Genomic DNA, 19,203 nt, shown 5'->3' with positions numbered 1-19,203 from the left:
GCAGCAGTCGTGGTTCAGGCGGGTTCACATTAATGCTAATGACACGTTTGTGCTCGCTCTCAAACCTGTGACGGGTCTATGCTAGAACACTAGTATGGTGATCTACAGTAACAACAACAAAAAGTTAGGTCCAGTCTGCTGGGCATGCTGTCGGATCCATTGGGGATGAGAGGCGTGATGTGCAGCATGATGGGAGAAATAAACACTTTCAACATGAAAACTTAAACTGGGGATAACAAATAAGAAAACCTTTACAGTTCATTAAGTACACACTCAGTGAAATAAACTCAGCATCGAGGCTGCACTTAGTTTGAACATTGAGTGAAACTTAAAAACAAAACATGACTTTCTTTGCCTAAAAGTTCAGTTTTAACTTTTTAATGTTATATTATAACCTGTAATTATGCTGCAGATTATAAATCTTATAGTCCACACAAAAACATTACAAACAGTAAATGGAAAATGATATCGCCTCCACGTCATTTTATGATGATATTTTTATCATTATTTTTGTTGTTTAACCTGAGTAACACTTTATTTAACACTCACAAACTGGACTGTTTCTCGTATGCAGCAATACCGAGGAAGATATGTCATTTACATTTAAATCACCAAATCTGTTTTCCATCGTGTACGTGCTGCTCTGTGTGCAGGTGAGAGACTGTCCAGCACAGCACTGTCACACATAGCATGTCTGACACTAAGAGCAGCAGAAGCAATTGTTTCCCAGTCGGGATGGGCTGGACACACACACACACACACACACACACACACTGTACTCTGCAGTATATCACTGTGATATCAGAACCTGAACTAATTCACATTAACTGCAAGAAGCCAGGTTATATTTAGTCTTTTGTTTTAAACGTTTATTAATTTCAGGTAAATAAATCCTGTTTTTAGCTTTCATAGCACAGATTAGGCAGGAAGAGCATCTTTTAGCCCTCTGGCTCACTCAGTCTCAGCCTTTTTTTAGTTTCATATGTTGCAGTTTTATAAATATTCAGTAACAGTAGCACTGGGTAAAGCAGTTTTATTTGAGGTTTCATTATTTCTGCTCCCCCTTCTGGATAGATGAAACTATGCACCTGGTTTCCACACCTGCTCTGCAGCAGTTCCAGCTGGCCCTGGCCTGACTTTTCAAACAGCACTCCTGGGTCTTCTGTAGAGGAAAGTCTCTGCTGCTCGGCATGGAGATTTTGATCTTAGGAGACATGGCTGATCCTTTTATGATACTAAGTTCACATTATGGGAAATGTTTTTTGAGTGTGACCCATGGAGAAACTGACTGAAACAAATAAACTGCTTTAGGACAAACAGCCTGCAGACACCGCTCTGCAGCCTGTCCTTTACATGTTGTAGCTGTTTACTGTCACCAGGGGGCAGTGTGCAAACAATCAGAGGTTGTTTTTGTTGTTTTTCTGTGCTTCTCCTGTAAATTCTGTTCTTGATCCAGTGTTGGACGTACACACAGAATCATCCACGGCGAGCCACATGCTGTTCGGCTTTGTGGGCTGAACATGGTTCTTCGTTGGCAGACAACAGGGAGCCGTGGAAAAGTATGTGGTGCTACTGTTGTGTGGGCAACGCTGGCTTGTGCCGTTGTTGGTTCATCAGCCAACCACTGCGAAGAGCGAGGTCCTAACATTCAATGAGAACCACTGAAAAGTGTCCTCTGCACTTTCTGATGTTTTTCTCTCCGATGTTTCTCCCATTCTTGATAAACTCTGGACTGCACAGGTGCACATTTGCATCGGTCCTCTGTGGCCTCCCTGTAGGCTCTCCATAGACCGATATCTACCCCAACGGTCACAACGCTGTACCGCAAATTAAGCATAACCCATCCCACATATGTCAGCTGTCTTGTTCACTGCGAGGAGCCTGTTTGACCTGTTCATTGTCTTGCCACATCTCTCTAACCTCTTCATTCTGTCTGGCAGCATGAACAGAATTAAGAGCGTCGCTGTGTGAAGGTCAGACATACTGTTTGTGTCTGGCCAAATGGGTGGTCTGTAACCTCGCTGCTGGGGGGCTTATTATATGTATGTGTGGCAGAGTATGAGTGCAGCGTGCAGGGTTGTGACCTGTGACCTCACAGGGATTCTCTTTATATGCTCCGTCTTTGTCTCCATACACTCTCCACACATTCCCTCATATTCAGAGATGTGTAGAGACCAAACCTGCCCTCTCTGATGGATTATCCCGGCCTCCGTTTCAGCAGGCTGTTTCATATATCCATTACTCTATATGTGCAGGCATTGGAATCTACTGCCTGAGCAAAGATGGAGGGGTGTGGGGTTTTATTTTCCCATGTGGGATATACAGAGGGGAGATTGTGCCCCACAGGAAACAAGCAGCCGTTATTTGTCCAAAACATCCATCTCTGCGCTGAAGCTGGAAAAGCCTTGGAGCGAAAGTAGTAGGTCCTCGTGACTGACCTTCTTTGTTCCATTTTTGCTTGTGTAATCACATTAAGACTGAGTTTAGAATGTGCCCGAGAGCCATGAAGCTGTGAGCGCACACATGTGGTCTATTATAGATATTGTCTTTAAAAGAATATCTGTCGTGCACAGTGGCAGTGATGAAGTCAAACATCATCATCACCATTAAAGATGGAGTTAAAAAGTAAAACATCTCTACTATGTGGTGAAACAGCTATATTGATAGCTTAACAACGATATCTGTGAACTGGAAATAATCTGCAGACAATAAGATTGTAGCAAGTTTTAAACAGTTTTAGATGTGCTGTCCTCCATCATCCACCCTACAACATTCCGATCCACACTTTCATCTCATGCTCATTATTGTTATAGCACATTAACTGTACTGTGTTCATTGTTCATTGGGGGTTATTGATCATCAGGTTGAGGGACCACCACATTACCTCGCTTCTAAAAGAGAAGTGTTAAGCGAGCTCACTGATGACTGACTAGACCCTGAGCTGTGCTGCTGCTCGTCTGCTTCCCCGGCGTGATGTCCTCATAAAGACTCTGACATTCACATCCAGCCCTCCACCCAGCTCTCCCTCTCCACTTCAAAGGCCACAGAACTGATACATCAATAATGCAAAATGATTCCAGCTCTGCCAGCCAAATTCAGATCCTGTCACGTGGCCCCTCGTTCACCTTCCAGTCACCCCTCTAACACTCACGACCTCATGTCCTGCTAAACCCACCCACCCATCTTATCATGATCACGCTCATAGAAATCCATTCTCTGACAGCTTCTATCAGGGGGAAGTGCAGTTTTCAGGTGATGCTCACCAATCTAGCGTTAGTGGAAGAGAGATCTAATGATGGAGGTCAGTGGTGAGGACTAACTGAAGGATTTTTTACTCCTTTCAGCGATGAAGCAGCCAGTGTACTCCCTTCTGTTCTTAGTCAGAGTCTTACCTTGTGTGAACATTGCTTCCAAACACATTTAAAAATGCAACGGTGAAACATTTTTTAATGAAGTTCAGTGTGGAACCTCTTGATACCTTTCCTCAAGTTCCACTCCAGGCTGCTTTATGGTCCCCTACTGCCGTCTGGTGGAAGTTTTTATTATTGCAACTAGACTAAAGCGTTAATGTCCACACACAAGCTCCAGACCTTTTAGAAATGCTTTTGATTTTCTTGATTAAATAAAATATTGTCCTTTTAAGCACATCATTTGTCTTGTTGTGTTTTGGAACTGTTGAGAATCTGAGTAACTAAAGCGACACACCCGAGTCAAAGGAACGGGCGAAGCATCATCAGCTGTTTAATCACATAAAGTTGTGGAGAGACACTAATTTTTGCTTTTCTTTGTCTGTCGTCTTTGCCGGCGTCAGTCATCTGAAACTAATTTATCCCACAGTGCACCTACACTGTGTGTTTGCATGGAGGGAGGAGACATGCAGCAGTTCCACACTTCTACCATATGAGTGTGTTGTAGATCAGACCAAGTGGGCAATCTGGAAGCTATTATGTTGTTATGGTATGATGGATCACGTCAAAGGCATGTCCGCTGCTCTGTATTCGATCACCCTAAAGCCAGGTTGTGTGCGTGAGAACTCCATTTCCCAGAAAAGATGCACTTATCGTGACTGTTGCAAAAGAAAGGAGACGCCTTTGTACTGGAAGTTCATCATGAGAACTCACATCAGCACAGTCAGCTGTCATACTTTATATATTAACACCTCAGGCAGAAGCTAGGACTTTGGTGACCGTTATGCGAGCGCTAACATATGAAGAACTTTATGCACTGTGTTTAACCACAAAGTAACCTGTTATATTTACAGATATGATGCAAATGCTTATAAAAGAACATGTGCGTCATTCTCCGTCAGGTTAACATTATCCTAACCATTACTTATACTCACTTTTCCTTCTTTGTGTCTTTTTCAGGTCCTTGGCACTCCATCTGAGGATACATGGCCTGGTGTTAACTCCCTGCCTCACTTTAAACCAGGTAATTACCAGATCTTAGTATAGTTTTAATATACACACACTGGCAAAAATCATGGCATGAATGATTAACTCTGTCTCTGTGGTGTAAGTCTGATGTTGTAGCAGTGCTACCCTAAAGATACATAGATTACATAAAAACAAAGGAAAGTGTTGGAGGAGGACTGAGGCCATTTGTTGTGACCATCATATGGCTGCTGTTAGCATACAGCTTACTTTTGCACAGGCATCAACACTTTGTACAATTAAATCTAACAAGATGCTAAAGAGTTAGCCTGAAACCATATATATGTAATAGATGCTATAATACTGCTGCTATGCATAATTTTTACTGTCATTAGTATCTTTAGTTAGATAGATAGCCTCTATGCTAACACTTTAGGCTACCTAATTCTGACTGACAGGGGCGGGCAGATTGATCCAAATATCAATAATATCGATATCAATGCCGGTACTGCTAACTGAAAGCAGGTGTCATACTAACTCTTTAGTTTGCATAATCAGAATGACAGATAACAAGATAACATTTTAGTGTCCAGGTTTTGAAGAAGCTGTTGCGACTTGGTTGTCACGCTGTTGTGTGCATTCTCAGAACTCCAAAGCTAATCATGAATATGAGGCAATACTGCCACCTACCAAAAGCTCACTGTACCCCATTAGTGCACCAGCAGCAGAAGAGGGGGTGGCAGCCATGCCTTCTGGGAGCTCATTAGGGCTTTTTAGATAGGACATGAATAGAGGGACTGCAGAAGAGCTGGAGCTGAGAAGAGGGGACAGGCGAGGATGGACATCAAGAGGGTTAGAGCGAGGGTTCGGGGTAGTGAGGCATCACAAAGCTACAGTATGTGACCCAGCCTCTTATCTCCAGTGGCCAATTAGAAACCTACTGGGGTGGCTTTCGTGGTCACATGCACATACAACCCATACTAATGTGATTTTGCATCCTGTGGCCACAGCGACAGTTGGCTCTTGTTAGCCTCTCGCACACTGTGTTGCACAGCTGTGCAGCTGTCTCACCCACACAAACGTACACACATGCCCAGCTTTGGCTGGCTCTAGCCTGCGAGCGCTGCATCTGTTCATATGACGTGTGCATGTTCAGGGCTTCTTGTGGCTGCGCTCTCAGCAAACACGGGAAAAAGTGAGATGCTTGTGAAGCCCTGTAATGCCTCTGAGTGCACATCAATTACAACCTGAGTGTAGTACAGTCAGCGCAGACACACAGTGAATGAGAGGATAATGCAGGAGCAGTTTTTAAGCACAAGGGAGAAATTGAACTATAATCTCCTGGAAGTGCACTTCAAGTCTAATCTGAAATCAGGAAAAAAATCTTCTAAATGTTACACTGTAGCAGGAATAAAGTTCATGTTTTTCTTTGGACATCGACTCATTTTCTAGGCTTTGTATCTGACCAGTCTTAGAGGATTTGTGTTTGCTTGGTTGTTTTTTTCATTTATTAATCACTTTAGGTAAAAACGTGCTCACGGCATAAACTGATCTTAGACAATCTTTAGGTACTTTGTTATTAGCAGCATGTTGTTTCAACAATAACACAGTTTGTCATCCATGAAATAGCCCCAACAAGATGATTCTTAAGAGTTACTTGTCCTTAAAAAATCAGAGGAAACTGGAGGATCAAAGAAGAAGTGCCCAAAAAATGAACTACAGCAGAAGAACAGTAATCCTTAATGATAGCAGGTGTTATACTACAGCTGTAGCCTCCATAATCTGAATGATATTGTGTTGTATGCTAACACTTTCACAAAACTGAATGACAGGCTAGCCGACATAAGCAGATAAAGAGATGGACATATGAATAAAGCAGATCACTAGCAGAGCTCATTAAAACAAATATAATGGAAATTATAGCTGAGTAGCTACAGTGGCTCTGTGGAGATACTGTGTGCAAACCAGCAGTGGATGGTGCTGAAACAAAACTGACTGTGCTGACCAGTCTCTGCTGACACACTGAGTGGTAAAGAGTTATTGCAGCTTAGGTCTGTGATTAAAGTGTGAAGACAGATGCAAAGACAAACTACTTGAGTATTTTTCTTTATGTTTGTAACAATAAAAAGCTGTTACTAACTTTGATTTTTTGCAGTATTTGAAACGTGTATAGACACGAGCGTCTACATGTCTAAGGCTGCAGTGAGCAGCAGGTGGCAGTGTTGCGTCAGTCTGCAGAGTTTCCTCAGCAGGACTGAGCTCCTCTCAGCCACCCGTTGTCCAAAAACACACGACTGTATCACTGCTGTGCCGAGGATTCGTCACATATTTCTCTGTTACTTCCACATAAATTCTGCAGCACCTTCCTGTCTTTCTTTTCTGTCCCGCTCCAACCTGAATACATCACTGCACTTTCAGACACGATGCTGCGGCTTGGCCTCAGAGTGAAGGCGCCACTTTTTTTTCACATTTTTGTGGTAATGAAAAGCTTCCACAGATACTTCCTCACTTCCAGCCATATCTCCCTTTAGCTGCCTCCCTCCGCTCTTGGTCTCAGTCATGGTCCAGCTCAGACTGCATATCTGAAAATTAAACCTTGAAGGGAGGGCACATATAAAACCTGCAACACAGCTGCACAGTGCATACAGGTGCAAACATGCAGACAGTCTGACCAACACCTCAGACACAGTATAATGAAGGTTCTGGTTGATTTGAGCTGTGATTCTGACATATTAATGAACACATTTCAATAATCAAGTTTTGTGGTATTTAAAGAAAGGACTAACATTTGCACCAGTATGCTCAAAATATCCAAAATTATGTCTATTTTGAAGTGTGCATGTTTTCCCAGCACAGCCTGGCTCCACCTCTCCTCCTTCTGATAGCTGGAGCCGTCTCCCCTGGTGCTCAGCGAGCTCTGGTCAGCTCACGCCGGCGCACCTGACACCAGCCTGGGCGACAGGACCCACTGCTGGCTGTCTTGCAAGCTGCAGGCTGATGCTGGAACAGGCTGTCAGGTTGCTGGCTAGCTGGATCAGGCCAACAGTGTGGGAGTCCAGACAGACTAGCTCACTGGGTGGCTGGCTAGCTTGTACAGTAGCTGACTGCACACCCACATGGCAGTTTTGGCTGTAATTAAGAGAAGAGCGCTGAGCCTTCACACATTCACAGCATAGCGATCATAGCTGCAGAAGCACGGAGACACTGCTTCACCAAACTCCTCTTGAAAATATGACAATTTAATGCGGTTTGGCCTTGCAGCAGAGGCACATAGCTCACACTGCATTGCTCAAGAGGATTTCATTCATTTTCCAGTCCTCATTTTGGCAAACTAATACACAAAGCAACACTTTGTGTGATAACATTAAGCTGCTTTGCCTGGTCGTCGCAGGCCTTTACTACAGCACACATTTTTAAGATTCCAGACAAAGTTGAGTTAATTACATTGATTGTGGCTGCATTCCTTTAAGATGATCCAGTGAGCTGTCCAGCACAGCTCAGTCTGAGGAGCACAGTGTTGAAGGTATTACTTACAGTGACAGTCCAGCTTTGTACAACATTGCATGTATATTTTTGTTTGCACTTTTCATGAGTGTGACTGTATAATGTAGGAACTTGCCTCTGTGGCAAACTGTTAGCTTTGTTTTTAAAATGTGGGACCAAAAAATGTATTTCTGGATGAGGTGCTGTCTGCAGAGCCAGAGAACCAAAGAAGAAGATTGAAATGGATCCCAAACTAAATGTATTTAAGCTTTTGATTGTGGTTTACATGAAGTTGCAGTTAAAGTCTGACAAGCTAGTTACTGCAGCACTAACTGATTCAAAGTACTTGCTTTACCAAAATGTATCTTTTTGCAGGTTTTGAGATGTTTTGCTGCCATTTTTATACTGCAAATGCTCAGTTTGATGCAGTTTCTTTTGACGTGTGTCTCTATAGGACATGATTGAAAGCAGATATGTCTAATTTTGTCATCAAAGACAAACAGCCCCTGCTATGTGTCCAAATCTAAGAGGTAGCCAATCAAAAGGGAGCTGCCTTAAAGCAATAGGAACTAAAAGCACCGAGGCTATGTTTATTTCTTTTTTATTATTTGGATTTGAATCTTGCAGAACTACTCTAGTAGAATCCAAGAATAAAATTATGGAAGTGGACATGGCCCGATTTGAAAAAGACAGAAACACAACAGCAACACTGCAGCAGTGAGCTGTGCTGGGTGGAGATTAGCAGCCAATTAACACAAGGAAAGATCTGAAAATAGGCGGCCCTTCTCTGTGAGGGTAAGCTAAGGCCCTGCCACTATTTGAAAAATCGTAGTTTACAATTAATTATTGCAGCATCTATGTCTCATAATTTGCTGAGACGTGCACGTAGAAGTTTGGTTTGAAGGTGTTTTAGCAGGTGTGTGTCATTAACCCAGCAGCAGCTCTTAGTGCAGCCATTTAATTGCTTGTTGTGTTTTTTTCTCGTTGCAGACCGCTTTACAGTGTACAGCGCAAAGAAGCTCAGACAAGCTTGGAATAAGTAAGTGAGCTGTGTGTGTGTGTGTGTGTGTGTGTACAAGCCTGCATGCAGCATTACTGCAACATCATATGTGTGACTTGTGTTGTGAGACATCAGGCAGGAAAAGGGCAGGGCTTGGCAGTCAGGGCTTCTCCCAGATGTGTGCCACTGTTTGCCCCAGGCGTGCATCTGGAGTGGAGACAACGGCGGGCAAAAGGGGAGTGTGACTGTTTTCCAGAGGGAATTTGAAATAAGCAGCAGGGAAGTGATTTATATAAAACTCCAGCTGTCTAATCAGCTACAATCACAAAGTATAGCTGCTGGAACGAAGATTCGTCGTCACTAACTAAAGCCCTCATCACACAGGATGCTAAGACCTGCGTGCCTCCTGTGATTTGGAATAATTACACAGGTCATCCTTAATCCCCAGAGAATCTGCTGTGCCTCTAATCTGGAAAGTAAAGAATCTGCCACAAATTGCTTCCCATGATGTGTCAAACATTCTGTCGCTGTATGAATTATCGCCAGAGTCATTTGCGTCAGTGTATTTTATTTTATAATGAAACAAGATAACTGTCAATAACAGGATTCAAACCTAGAAAAGAGCATACCCTTCGTGTATGCTCTTTAGTGCTAGGACATGAAAACCAGGGAGTTTGTTTCTCATTTACACTTGGATTTTTATCTTTGAACAGTAAAACCTGGAAATGGTTTTTCAGCTTCTGCTTCCCTCGTCTTCAAATCACTGATCTTTCTGAATGAGTTCTTGGTTAGATGTCTTTATTAAATGTAACCCTTACATGTTTTCACATTTTCTCATATAATATGCATTTGCTAACAAGTGGATCAAAGAGAGTACAGACATCGTTGAGGACATGTCGTATGATACAAAATACAAAAGTTTTGTGGTGATGACGCTGACTTCTACCTCAATGGTCTCATTTACTTTAGATCCTAATGCTTCTGTTTTACTTCTAACAATGTGTATTCACACTTCAAACTGTTATTTCTCCTTATGGAAATGATCATATACATTTTTATTTCCTGTGAAGCTAATGTTACACGATAATGCAGAAGCATGGCTCTTTGTTAAGGGGACCACAGTGATGCTAACTTCTGGGATGGCATACAAAACATCATCCCTGCAGCACTTATTTCATGCTCCACGTCGTCATGTTCTCCTGGCTGCAGTTATACATTTTACCCCCAAATTAATATCGACCCTTTCACACATAGTGGGCACTACAGTGGACAGCTATTCAAAGGCTGTTTTCTTGTACACTCTAAAAACCAAAACTGACATTTACTTAAAAATATTGAGTAGATTGGAAACCAGTCAAATCTGTTCAATATACTTGATCAATTGAATAACTAAAGCTTAAACATATTAAGTTGAAATGAATAATTGTAGTTGTTACACAAACATTAAAAAAATAGATGGTCAGTTAATCCAAAATTTTGTTCCATTTACTTAATATTGTAAACTGAACGTAATCAAAATTGTACTTAATATTAAATATGGTAAATGGCCTGTATTTGTATAGCGCTTTACTTAGGCTACGTTCACACTGCAGGTCTTAATGCTCAATTCCGATTTTTTGATCAAATCCGATTTTTTTGTCTGCTTGTTCACACTACAAATAAAATGCGACAGCAAACGCGCTCTAGTGTGAACGCTCAAAGCGGCCCGCATGCGCAAAAGAAGACGTCACACACAACACGCTTTAGACCCAGAGCAAACAATATTGTTTGACTGATGGCCCTTAATATAAAGACTTCGGACTTTACGTTTCCCAATTTTGCTTTAAGTTATTTTGTTATTTACATAATAATGTAAATAACCTAATAATTATCCTTATTGCTGTTTTAGAGGAGCGGTGCTTCAAAGGATAGTTGCAGATTTCTGTCAGAATCTGCAATGAAATGTTCACGTTTCTCCAACATTGTCTTCCCAACAGTTTCACTGACATCTGCACTGGATGGCCAGGAAGTGTTCGCGATGTCTTCTCCGGCGCTGATAATTGGCGTCTGTCTTGTGTCAGTGACGTAAAAGACGGATTTAATGCGACATGACCGTTCAAACAGCAGTCGCTTTCTAAAACATCGGATATGTATCGGATTCAGTACCACATACGAAAGTGACCCAGATCGGATTTGAAAATATCGGATTTGTGCCGTTCACACTGTCATACCATGATCGGATATGGGTCGCATAGGGTCAAAAAAATCGGATTTGATGCGCTTTCGCCTGCAGTGTGAACGTAGCCTTAGTGGACCCCAAAGCGCTTTACACTACATTCAGTCATCCACCCATCCACACACACACATTCACACACTGGTGATGGCAAGCTACATTGTAGCCACAGCTGCCCTGGGGCGCACTGACAGAGGCGAGGCTGCCGGACACTGGCGCCACCGGGCCCTCTGACCACCACCAGTAGGCAACCTGTCGGAGCCGAGGCTCGAACCAGCAACCTTCCGACTACAAGACGAACTGCCAACTCTTGAGCCACGATCGCCCCCTAACATTCAAATATGAATGTTATTGTATTTCACTGGCAGTCTAAGTCTAAAAACCAGACAAACTAATATGTAGTTTTGTGTTTCATAATACATGTATGAAAAATGACCACATGTTAACATTTTTCCAAATGAAAATGTAATTTTCATAAACATGGCAATAACTCGATATAAACAAGCACTAAAAAGACAAGAGTCTTTCCCCTTTTAGCTCAAAGCCTTACAGACTTGAAGGATAAATGTCAAACCAGGAGAGCAAACACAAAAGCTCAGAGTATTTAAAAAACAAAATGAACAAAACAATGAAAAAGGCTCATGGTACTCAATTACTCTACGTTATCGTGTTTTACTTACACTTTTCAGTTGTAGTTGCTGACAATAAATAATATTGATTTGGATAATTAATGATTTTAGTACAAGATATTGATGAGTATAGATACATGTTTCTCAAATATTTTGATTCAATTTTAAACAGAAATATTAAGTACATGCAAAGAAGGTACTCTGTGAACCACATACTGAATTTTTTGTCTGAGATAAATGTAAATAAATACCTTAATTTAACACAAACACATACGTTAACATTTTAGACATTTATTTCAACTTATCAAACTCAAATAATTACTAAAAGGATATTCATAGATTTTATCAGGCTCATCTAACTTATATTTATAGTGATATTTACTAAGCCTCTGAATTACTTTTTAGAGTGTATTAGTGTCAGTGTTGATGGTATACTTGCACATAAACCACTACATTGGACACTGATGTGTCACTCCATACTAAATTCATAAGACTTAATGTCTGTTGTCCACCTAAGTGGACATGTAACAAACTGAAACACTTGGGATTTTAAGCTTGTACGCTGGGTTGTAACATCAGCTGGGGATATCAGTTTGACCCCAACACTTACAGTTAATTGCTCATTGGCTGGTTGGTGTTTTATATGGTATGAAATTCGACGTGTTTCTGAGAGGCTTACTTTAGGATCCAAATATCAAAGAGTTGATCCACAAGTTCTCAGAATAAGTATTTCAGTTGGATGGGTTTGATTTGAAAGCAGCTAATGTAGAGTATAATGATTTTAATAGAAGGATCCTTTAAAGAAGTGAACTGAAGCATCCGAGGACAAATGAAAAGCAGACATAAATGTTAGCTGCGGTGGATTCCTCGGTCCCTCCCAGTCTCCTGATTCTCTCGAGTCCAGGAGGAAATAAAAATGTGCAGAAAGAAAGTGAGGTGGAATGTTAATGGCCATCACTTCCTCTCAGCTGCCTTTCATCACAGTCCAGGGAACGGTGAATGTGATATGAACATATATACACTCACTATGTCCTGCATGAGACTTGGCTCACCCCCTCGTGCTCTCTGTGTTTCTGGTTTCCATCAGCCATTTTTCTCTGCTGCACTGTTTTTCTTCCAGCTGTGAAAATGCGGACGGCTGATGGACAGGAAATCAATCTGTGTCTATGGGGGTTTTATGTGTTTGTGTGCTTTGACGTGTATTGTAGTACAGTTGTTTCCCCCAACGGCCAGAGGCAAAGTTTTTGTTAAAGTACTGCATTTAAAGTCTGTGTCACAGGTGACAAGAGTACAAAACACGGCGCTGCGGTCAGGTCGCAGCAACAACAGCAGCTTTGAAATGAAAGGTTTTTGTTGAAATGCAAATGAAATGTAAACCAGATCTTTCCCTCACTTCACACCAACTGCTGCTAGGGCCTAAAAATACAGTCAGCGGACGCTTCATTAGTTACACCTCGTCAGACCCAGTTAGACCTTTTTTGTGGCATAGATTCAAAACGGACGGTGGTCCTCAAAGATCTGTACATGCATGATGTGGCTCGACCATTCCAAAGGTTTGACTTTACGTCTGGTGACTGCTGACGTCTGATTGGCCAGTTTGAGATGATTTGAACATGTGACATGGTGCATTATCCTGTTGGAAGCAGGGGTGTCAAACGTACGGCCCGCGGGCCACATCTGGCCCATTAAAAATTTCATATTATTAATATCCCATCAGTACGTGGGAGACGAAACTTCAGCCCTGCTGTGAGTCCATGCAGGCAGGGGTGCGACTTTATTTTGATGGGCACACCATGTGGCCAATCACACGCAGCGACACACTGGGATCATACCATTATGTGAAAGAAGGAAGGGGGACAGACGTTCTGTGGTACGGGCCAGGTACACAGAGAGACGTGGAGCCCGATTTAAAGACAAGCGTGTCGAGAGAAGTGAAGAAATGAGTTAAAACGTAAAATCATCGTCTGTCTGCATTTCAGTGATATCGAGTGTCTAAATGAGTCTCACAGGCCTGAATGTGCGCTGGAAGCCATTTATAATTCTTGTTTGATCTGCCGCTCAACACAAACAACCACAAGCAGAAATTTTTGACTTTTAACTGTATTTGCACAAGTTTTACAGTTTTTTCCTACTGATACAAATTTCCCTTATGGCCGTTCATACCTCACAAAGAAATTAAACAGCAAACACATAACCTGTTGAACCCTAATGCCCCTGGAGGCGAGAGGGAGAACAACTGGATGACCAGATCTGTTATTTAAATATTTATGTATAAAGTTTGAGACCCCTGCATTAGAAGATGGGGCACACATAAAAACCCAGGCTGGCTTTGACATTTAAATGATGGTCTGTAGGTACTAAAGGAACATGGATGGGTAGTCTTTGTGCATGAGGTTGCTGCGATGTGCACAGGCTAAGCATAAGCACGAGTATATGCCAGTGGTAAAATTCACCACTGAGTACTACAATTACTTTATTAAACGAAAAGTGAGGTGGAAAACTACTACTATCCTCAGATCAGTTGCGCACTGGGGCCTGTTTGGTCATGTGTTGCTGCCTTCACACTTGTTTTTATTCAACAATCTCGTCATTAAATTAGTCAGACATGGTGAAAGCATTTCATAGAAATTCTTCAGACAAAAAACACAAAAGCTTTCTACCTAAACAGCTCCCAGTGGCCGAGATGAAAGGTCTCCTCTGCTACTTTCAGTTGTGGTGACGAGACAATAGAGGCAGGTGGTCTCCTCGCCCTCGCTTCTCGAAAGTCCTTCCTGTAGTTATTTTGATGGATTACCATGAAAAAGCACTTGCCATGCTCCAGTGAAGAAGGAATGCCTCAGCCTGCTGTGAATGTGTCATCACCTAGATCTGTTTGATAGCCACAGGAGACACTATCGATCTTAATGCAGATGTTGGCTCGTTCGCTCAGCTAAGTTGGCAGCAATAGCAGAAAGGAATGCACACCTACCATGCATCAGCAGCTTTCAAAGGCCAACATACTGATATGCAGGAGATTTCACACCAACAACTATGTGCCTGCGCTCTGTGCGCCTGCAGAGAAAAGACAACACCTGAATCCAGCTTCACTTACAGACCGCGACTAAACAAAGGCACGTTCATAAGGTTTCACTGGAAGATTTGTTTTTAATGCAGTAGAGCAGCGGTCCCCAACCTTTTTTGCGCCACGGACCGGTTTGTGCCCGACAATATTTTCACGGACCGGCCTTTAAGGTGTCGCGGGTAAATACAACAAAATAAAACTAGTACCGGTACCGAAAAAAAGAAGATTTATTCATAACACACGTGAAAAGACCCAGGAAAACCGAGTTAACGATAAAAACTATAACAAAATAACGCTGAAAACCGATAAAAACCCTGAAAACCATACATTTCACACCTGAGCCTCAACTCTCGCGGCCCGGTACCAAATGACTCACGGACCGGTACCGGTCCGAGGCCCGGGGGTTGGGGACCGCTGCAGCAGAGTTTATCACTCCGGCTGCAAGTTTGGGACATGCTCATATTAACCTCACAGTAATATAAATTACTGGCCCCTGTTTACATCCAGGCGACATGTTTTCATCTCAGTATAGATTATTAGTTAATCAGCTGACTGATTGAAAAGCAGTCTAATTATATCGATTTTTCAGTTTTAGTGAAACTGGAAGTGGGGATGATATATAGATCTGGAATAGGCAGATCTGCAAGCTCCTCCTCTGATTGGACTGTCGGTGAGCTGAGGAGTGATGCTCTTGGTTTGGAGGCCACCTTGACTTTGGCCACAGTTTTCATCTTCAGCTCAGCAGATGCAGCTGCTGTTGCAGTTGGTCCATACTGCTCACAATTGCTTCCACTGTGCTGCAGCTTCTGGGTCTCCAGCTTCAATATTATAGCGCTGAGCTGCCAGGTGCTTCTTTGTCTATTAGTTTAATGTTCTCACGCCTTAGTTTTAGTAGCCTCATTTCTCATCAAGATGTCCTGGTTCCCCAACGCTGGACAAGGACTTTGTTACAGCAGCGTGTGAGCTGGTGTGGCTTCAGTTACATGTCGTTCACTCATGTGTGGTAGTGAAAATTCAGATGTATGTATTGTAGCCAGCAGGGACGATACATAGAGCAGCGGCCCCCACCCCCGGGCCACGGACCGGTACTGATCCATGAGTCGTTTGGTACCGGACTGCAACACCTTAAAGGCCGATCTGTGAAAATATTGTCTGACACTAAACCGGTCCGTTTCGCAAAAAAGGTTGGGGTCCGCTGGTCTGTAAAATAAAATAATATGACGAAGACAAAAACTGTGGCATTTTGTAAATATAATAATAAACGCGAATTCACTGTGTAACTGTGTGACTTTATTCGCAGCGTCCTCCTGAAATGCGCCAACAACACTGAGAGTATTATTCTCCTCTCTTCCCCTTAATGCTCTCTGGTCGCTATGGTAACGTGTTAATATTCCTTTCAAAATAAGACACACAGCTACAACACGGGAATAAACCCAGGGAAACCGAGTTAGCGATAAAAACCTGAAAACCATAAATTCCACACCTGAGCCTCAACTCTCACGGCCCGGTGCCAGACAGCTCACCGACTGGTTCGTGGCCCGGGAGGGTGGGGACCGCTGATTTAGAGGATCGAGTGAAGTGTTTAGTTATCTGCTAACACTGGCAAGCTGCACCTGTAAACTGTACAGGTGGGATAGTGGAGGTCTAGGATGTTACAGTCCCGAGCTCTAGCAGGCAGCAGTGCGCTTTGTCTCTTTTCCAGTAAAGAATGAATGGTTACCTTCAGACTGCCACTAAGAAAACCAACATATAATCACTGAGCAATGAGTAACCACGTTTTACACAGGTGTTTGGATGTGAACCTGCAAGGAAACGAGGTTGTTGGTGCTAGTGCTGCTAACAACAGCCACAGTGTGTAATTCACTTTGATTATTGAAGAACATAGTTTTAAGGTTAGAAAACGCTCTTTAATACAAATAACTATCGTTTTCTTACTGTTAGCCTGGGCAATTGGCGTGATTAGTTTTTCTTCCTTTTAAAGACTAAAAACCCAAGAACGTAAAGTATCTTGAAATTAAAGCAGACACGATGGTGTCTAGTGACTGCTGAGGAAAAATGATATCCCCTCAGTAACTATAATCAGTTAGGAAGGAACAATAAAAGACTGAAGCTGGAAATGGAGAACAATGACTCGACAGTTCTGTCTGATGCTGGGTTTGTTCCCGTCTCATTCGAAACTGTACATGTGTCTCACGGTGCTGACATCAGGTATCAGAATCAACACCTGAAGCTCAGTTTCATTCAATTTAGATGTTGTGTTGTCTGCATCGAGCCTATTGTCACAGTACTGGGTCTACGACCAGTTCCTAGTGATCGTAGCCTTTCCTCCCTCAGCCTGTGTTTAGCCTCTGTTCCCATGTCTGCTCTGTTCTTTTCCTGTATCCCGCGAGTCGCTGCGTTCCCTACGTTTCCTCAGTTGCCTGTGTTTCATAGTTTTAGTTTCCTGAGTCCAGTTTAGGTTCTAGTTCATGTACAAGGTTTTTGAGTTTTTTGTAGCGGTAATTTCTTATGGAGAGTGTTTCCAGCGAATAAAGTTGTGCTTTGAGTTTAATCGTCTGTCATTTGGGTCTTTCCTCCTGCCTGCCACACAGCAAAACATGACACCTGGATGCTTTCTGTTTAATGAAGCTCTTTGTTTAACCTTTTTTGTGGTATATTGTCTGCTTGAGCTTCCAAAATATTAAATAGTCTTGGCTGCTACCTCTTTCATCTTAATCCTAATGTTATCATTTGGCTCTAAAACAGAAAACCGTAGAACAGCAGGCCTTAATCTATCGGTACACTTTCACACACTGTCTGGTTTGTCTTCAAAGTTTTCAGTAAAGTTACACCCAGTATGAGAAAGAGGCTTGTAGAGGCCCTGATGGACTTCATTAACTTTATCTCTGCTTCTGTTCTGAGTGGCGTTGATGAGTTGAACAGAGAGTTATCCTCCCTGCATCTCTCCGCTGATAAGTTGAGTCGAGATCCCCTCTGAGAGTCATGGGAGTGGCTGTCAGAGTGCTTGACTAGGGAGTCAGCCACGAGAAACCCAGAGAACATGAGAGGCGTTCTGAGTACTGCGAGCGTGGGGCCGGTGAGCAGCGCAGAATAACATCATGTTTATTTAATGCAGTAGATGCCTCATTACTGACTGAATTTGTTGCTATTCGCTTATTTTCAATCTTTCCTCTCCCTCGGCGCTGCTAGCTGGGCTGGTTCAGGAGTTCAGTGACTCCCAGTTCGAACGAACACACACACACACACACACACACACACACACACACACACACACACACACACACAGTCTTCCTTTAATGAGGCCTTTCATTGTTTCTCACGGTGACCCAGTCAACATGTATGATTCAGACTCAAAAGACAAAGGTGTGAGCTTTTGCATGTGTGCGTTTCTTAGATGTGTTTTTCCTCTCGAGTCAGCAAACCTTCAGCATAATTAAACCGCTTGCTTTTTGTTGTCAGCAGCTCTGTGAATTGGAGAAAGTTGCTCTGTCTGTGTTTAGAACAAACTGACTGTATTTTACTTGGATGCCTTTACTGCTTATTTCCAATGAATATATCTCCAGATGTACTGTTCACGTGTCTTTTCGGTGTCACTCTGGTGTCTGACTATGTGTAACTGTGTGTTTAAGGTTGGGCTATGTGGACCATGCTGAGGAGTTGGCCTCCAAGTTCCTCCAGTGCTTCCCAAAGAACCGGCTGTCAGCTCAGGCAGCACTGAACCATGAATACTTCAGCAACCTTCCTCCACGGCTCTGGGAGCTGCAGGACAGTACGTAACACATCATCATTGCCTGCAGTGTCGCAGCCATTTGCCACCATGTATTGAAATACAGTGCTGATAGAGACCGCTGAGATCCTGCCCACACCCAAGGAAAAGCCATTTCAAGGCTCTCTGCTGACTTTGTGTCCTTTTACATTCTGTCTGCTCACTAAAGAAATAAAAAGTGCGAACAAGCTTCTGTTTGGCTGCATGAACTACTGACAGGCTGAGGAAGTCTGAATAAAATCAAAAAATGAGCCTTTTGAGGGGGAAAAAGATTGATTCTGAGCTCCTTGGTGATTACTGTACATTCAAATGATGCGTTAACACAGTCGCCATATTGTTCATGGGGAATGTGTATGCAGGCAGAGGTCTGTGCTCAATTAAAACATCATCGAATCAGTTCAAGTCATGACTGTCCATTATTGTCTTCTAACTTTATCCTTTGGAAAAAATCCAATACAGGCTGTGAAACAGATCCAGAATCATGTGATGAGTCATTTAAATTTGAAGGGACATGCTTTTCTTTCTTTCACCTGACATAAGCAAGTGTCTGTCAGTCAAGTGATATTAAATCAAAAAATCACTGTTATGTATCAAATTAAACACTCTAAAAACAACAGCACAGCTGGACAATGTCAGTCTTTGTGGTTTAGTTTTAACATATTTCGTTAGGGAAAGAAAT

At 42.5% G+C, this 19,203-nt stretch overlaps 1 protein-coding gene across 4 annotated transcripts in view; it reads left to right on the top strand.

The window, feature by feature from the left end:
- Window positions 1-19,203, top strand: part of cdk14 (cyclin dependent kinase 14) — a 224,447-nt gene that overhangs the window by 145,751 nt on the left and 59,493 nt on the right. For all 4 annotated transcript variants that reach the window (XM_063486668.1, XM_063486669.1, XM_063486670.1 and 1 more), the window contains 3 exons: window positions 4,368-4,431; window positions 8,847-8,895; window positions 18,388-18,527. In XM_063486668.1, the coding sequence (XP_063342738.1) occupies window positions 4,368-4,431; window positions 8,847-8,895; window positions 18,388-18,527 (253 nt within the window). The remainder of the gene's footprint in view (window positions 1-4,367; window positions 4,432-8,846; window positions 8,896-18,387; window positions 18,528-19,203) is intronic.

Source organism: Pelmatolapia mariae, linkage group LG10_11 (assembly GCF_036321145.2).
Source record: "Pelmatolapia mariae isolate MD_Pm_ZW linkage group LG10_11, Pm_UMD_F_2, whole genome shotgun sequence".
NCBI lineage: Eukaryota > Metazoa > Chordata > Actinopteri > Cichliformes > Cichlidae > Pelmatolapia > Pelmatolapia mariae.
The sequence above is the reverse complement of the archived record's forward strand: the minus strand, read 5'-3'. Positions and strand labels throughout refer to the sequence as shown.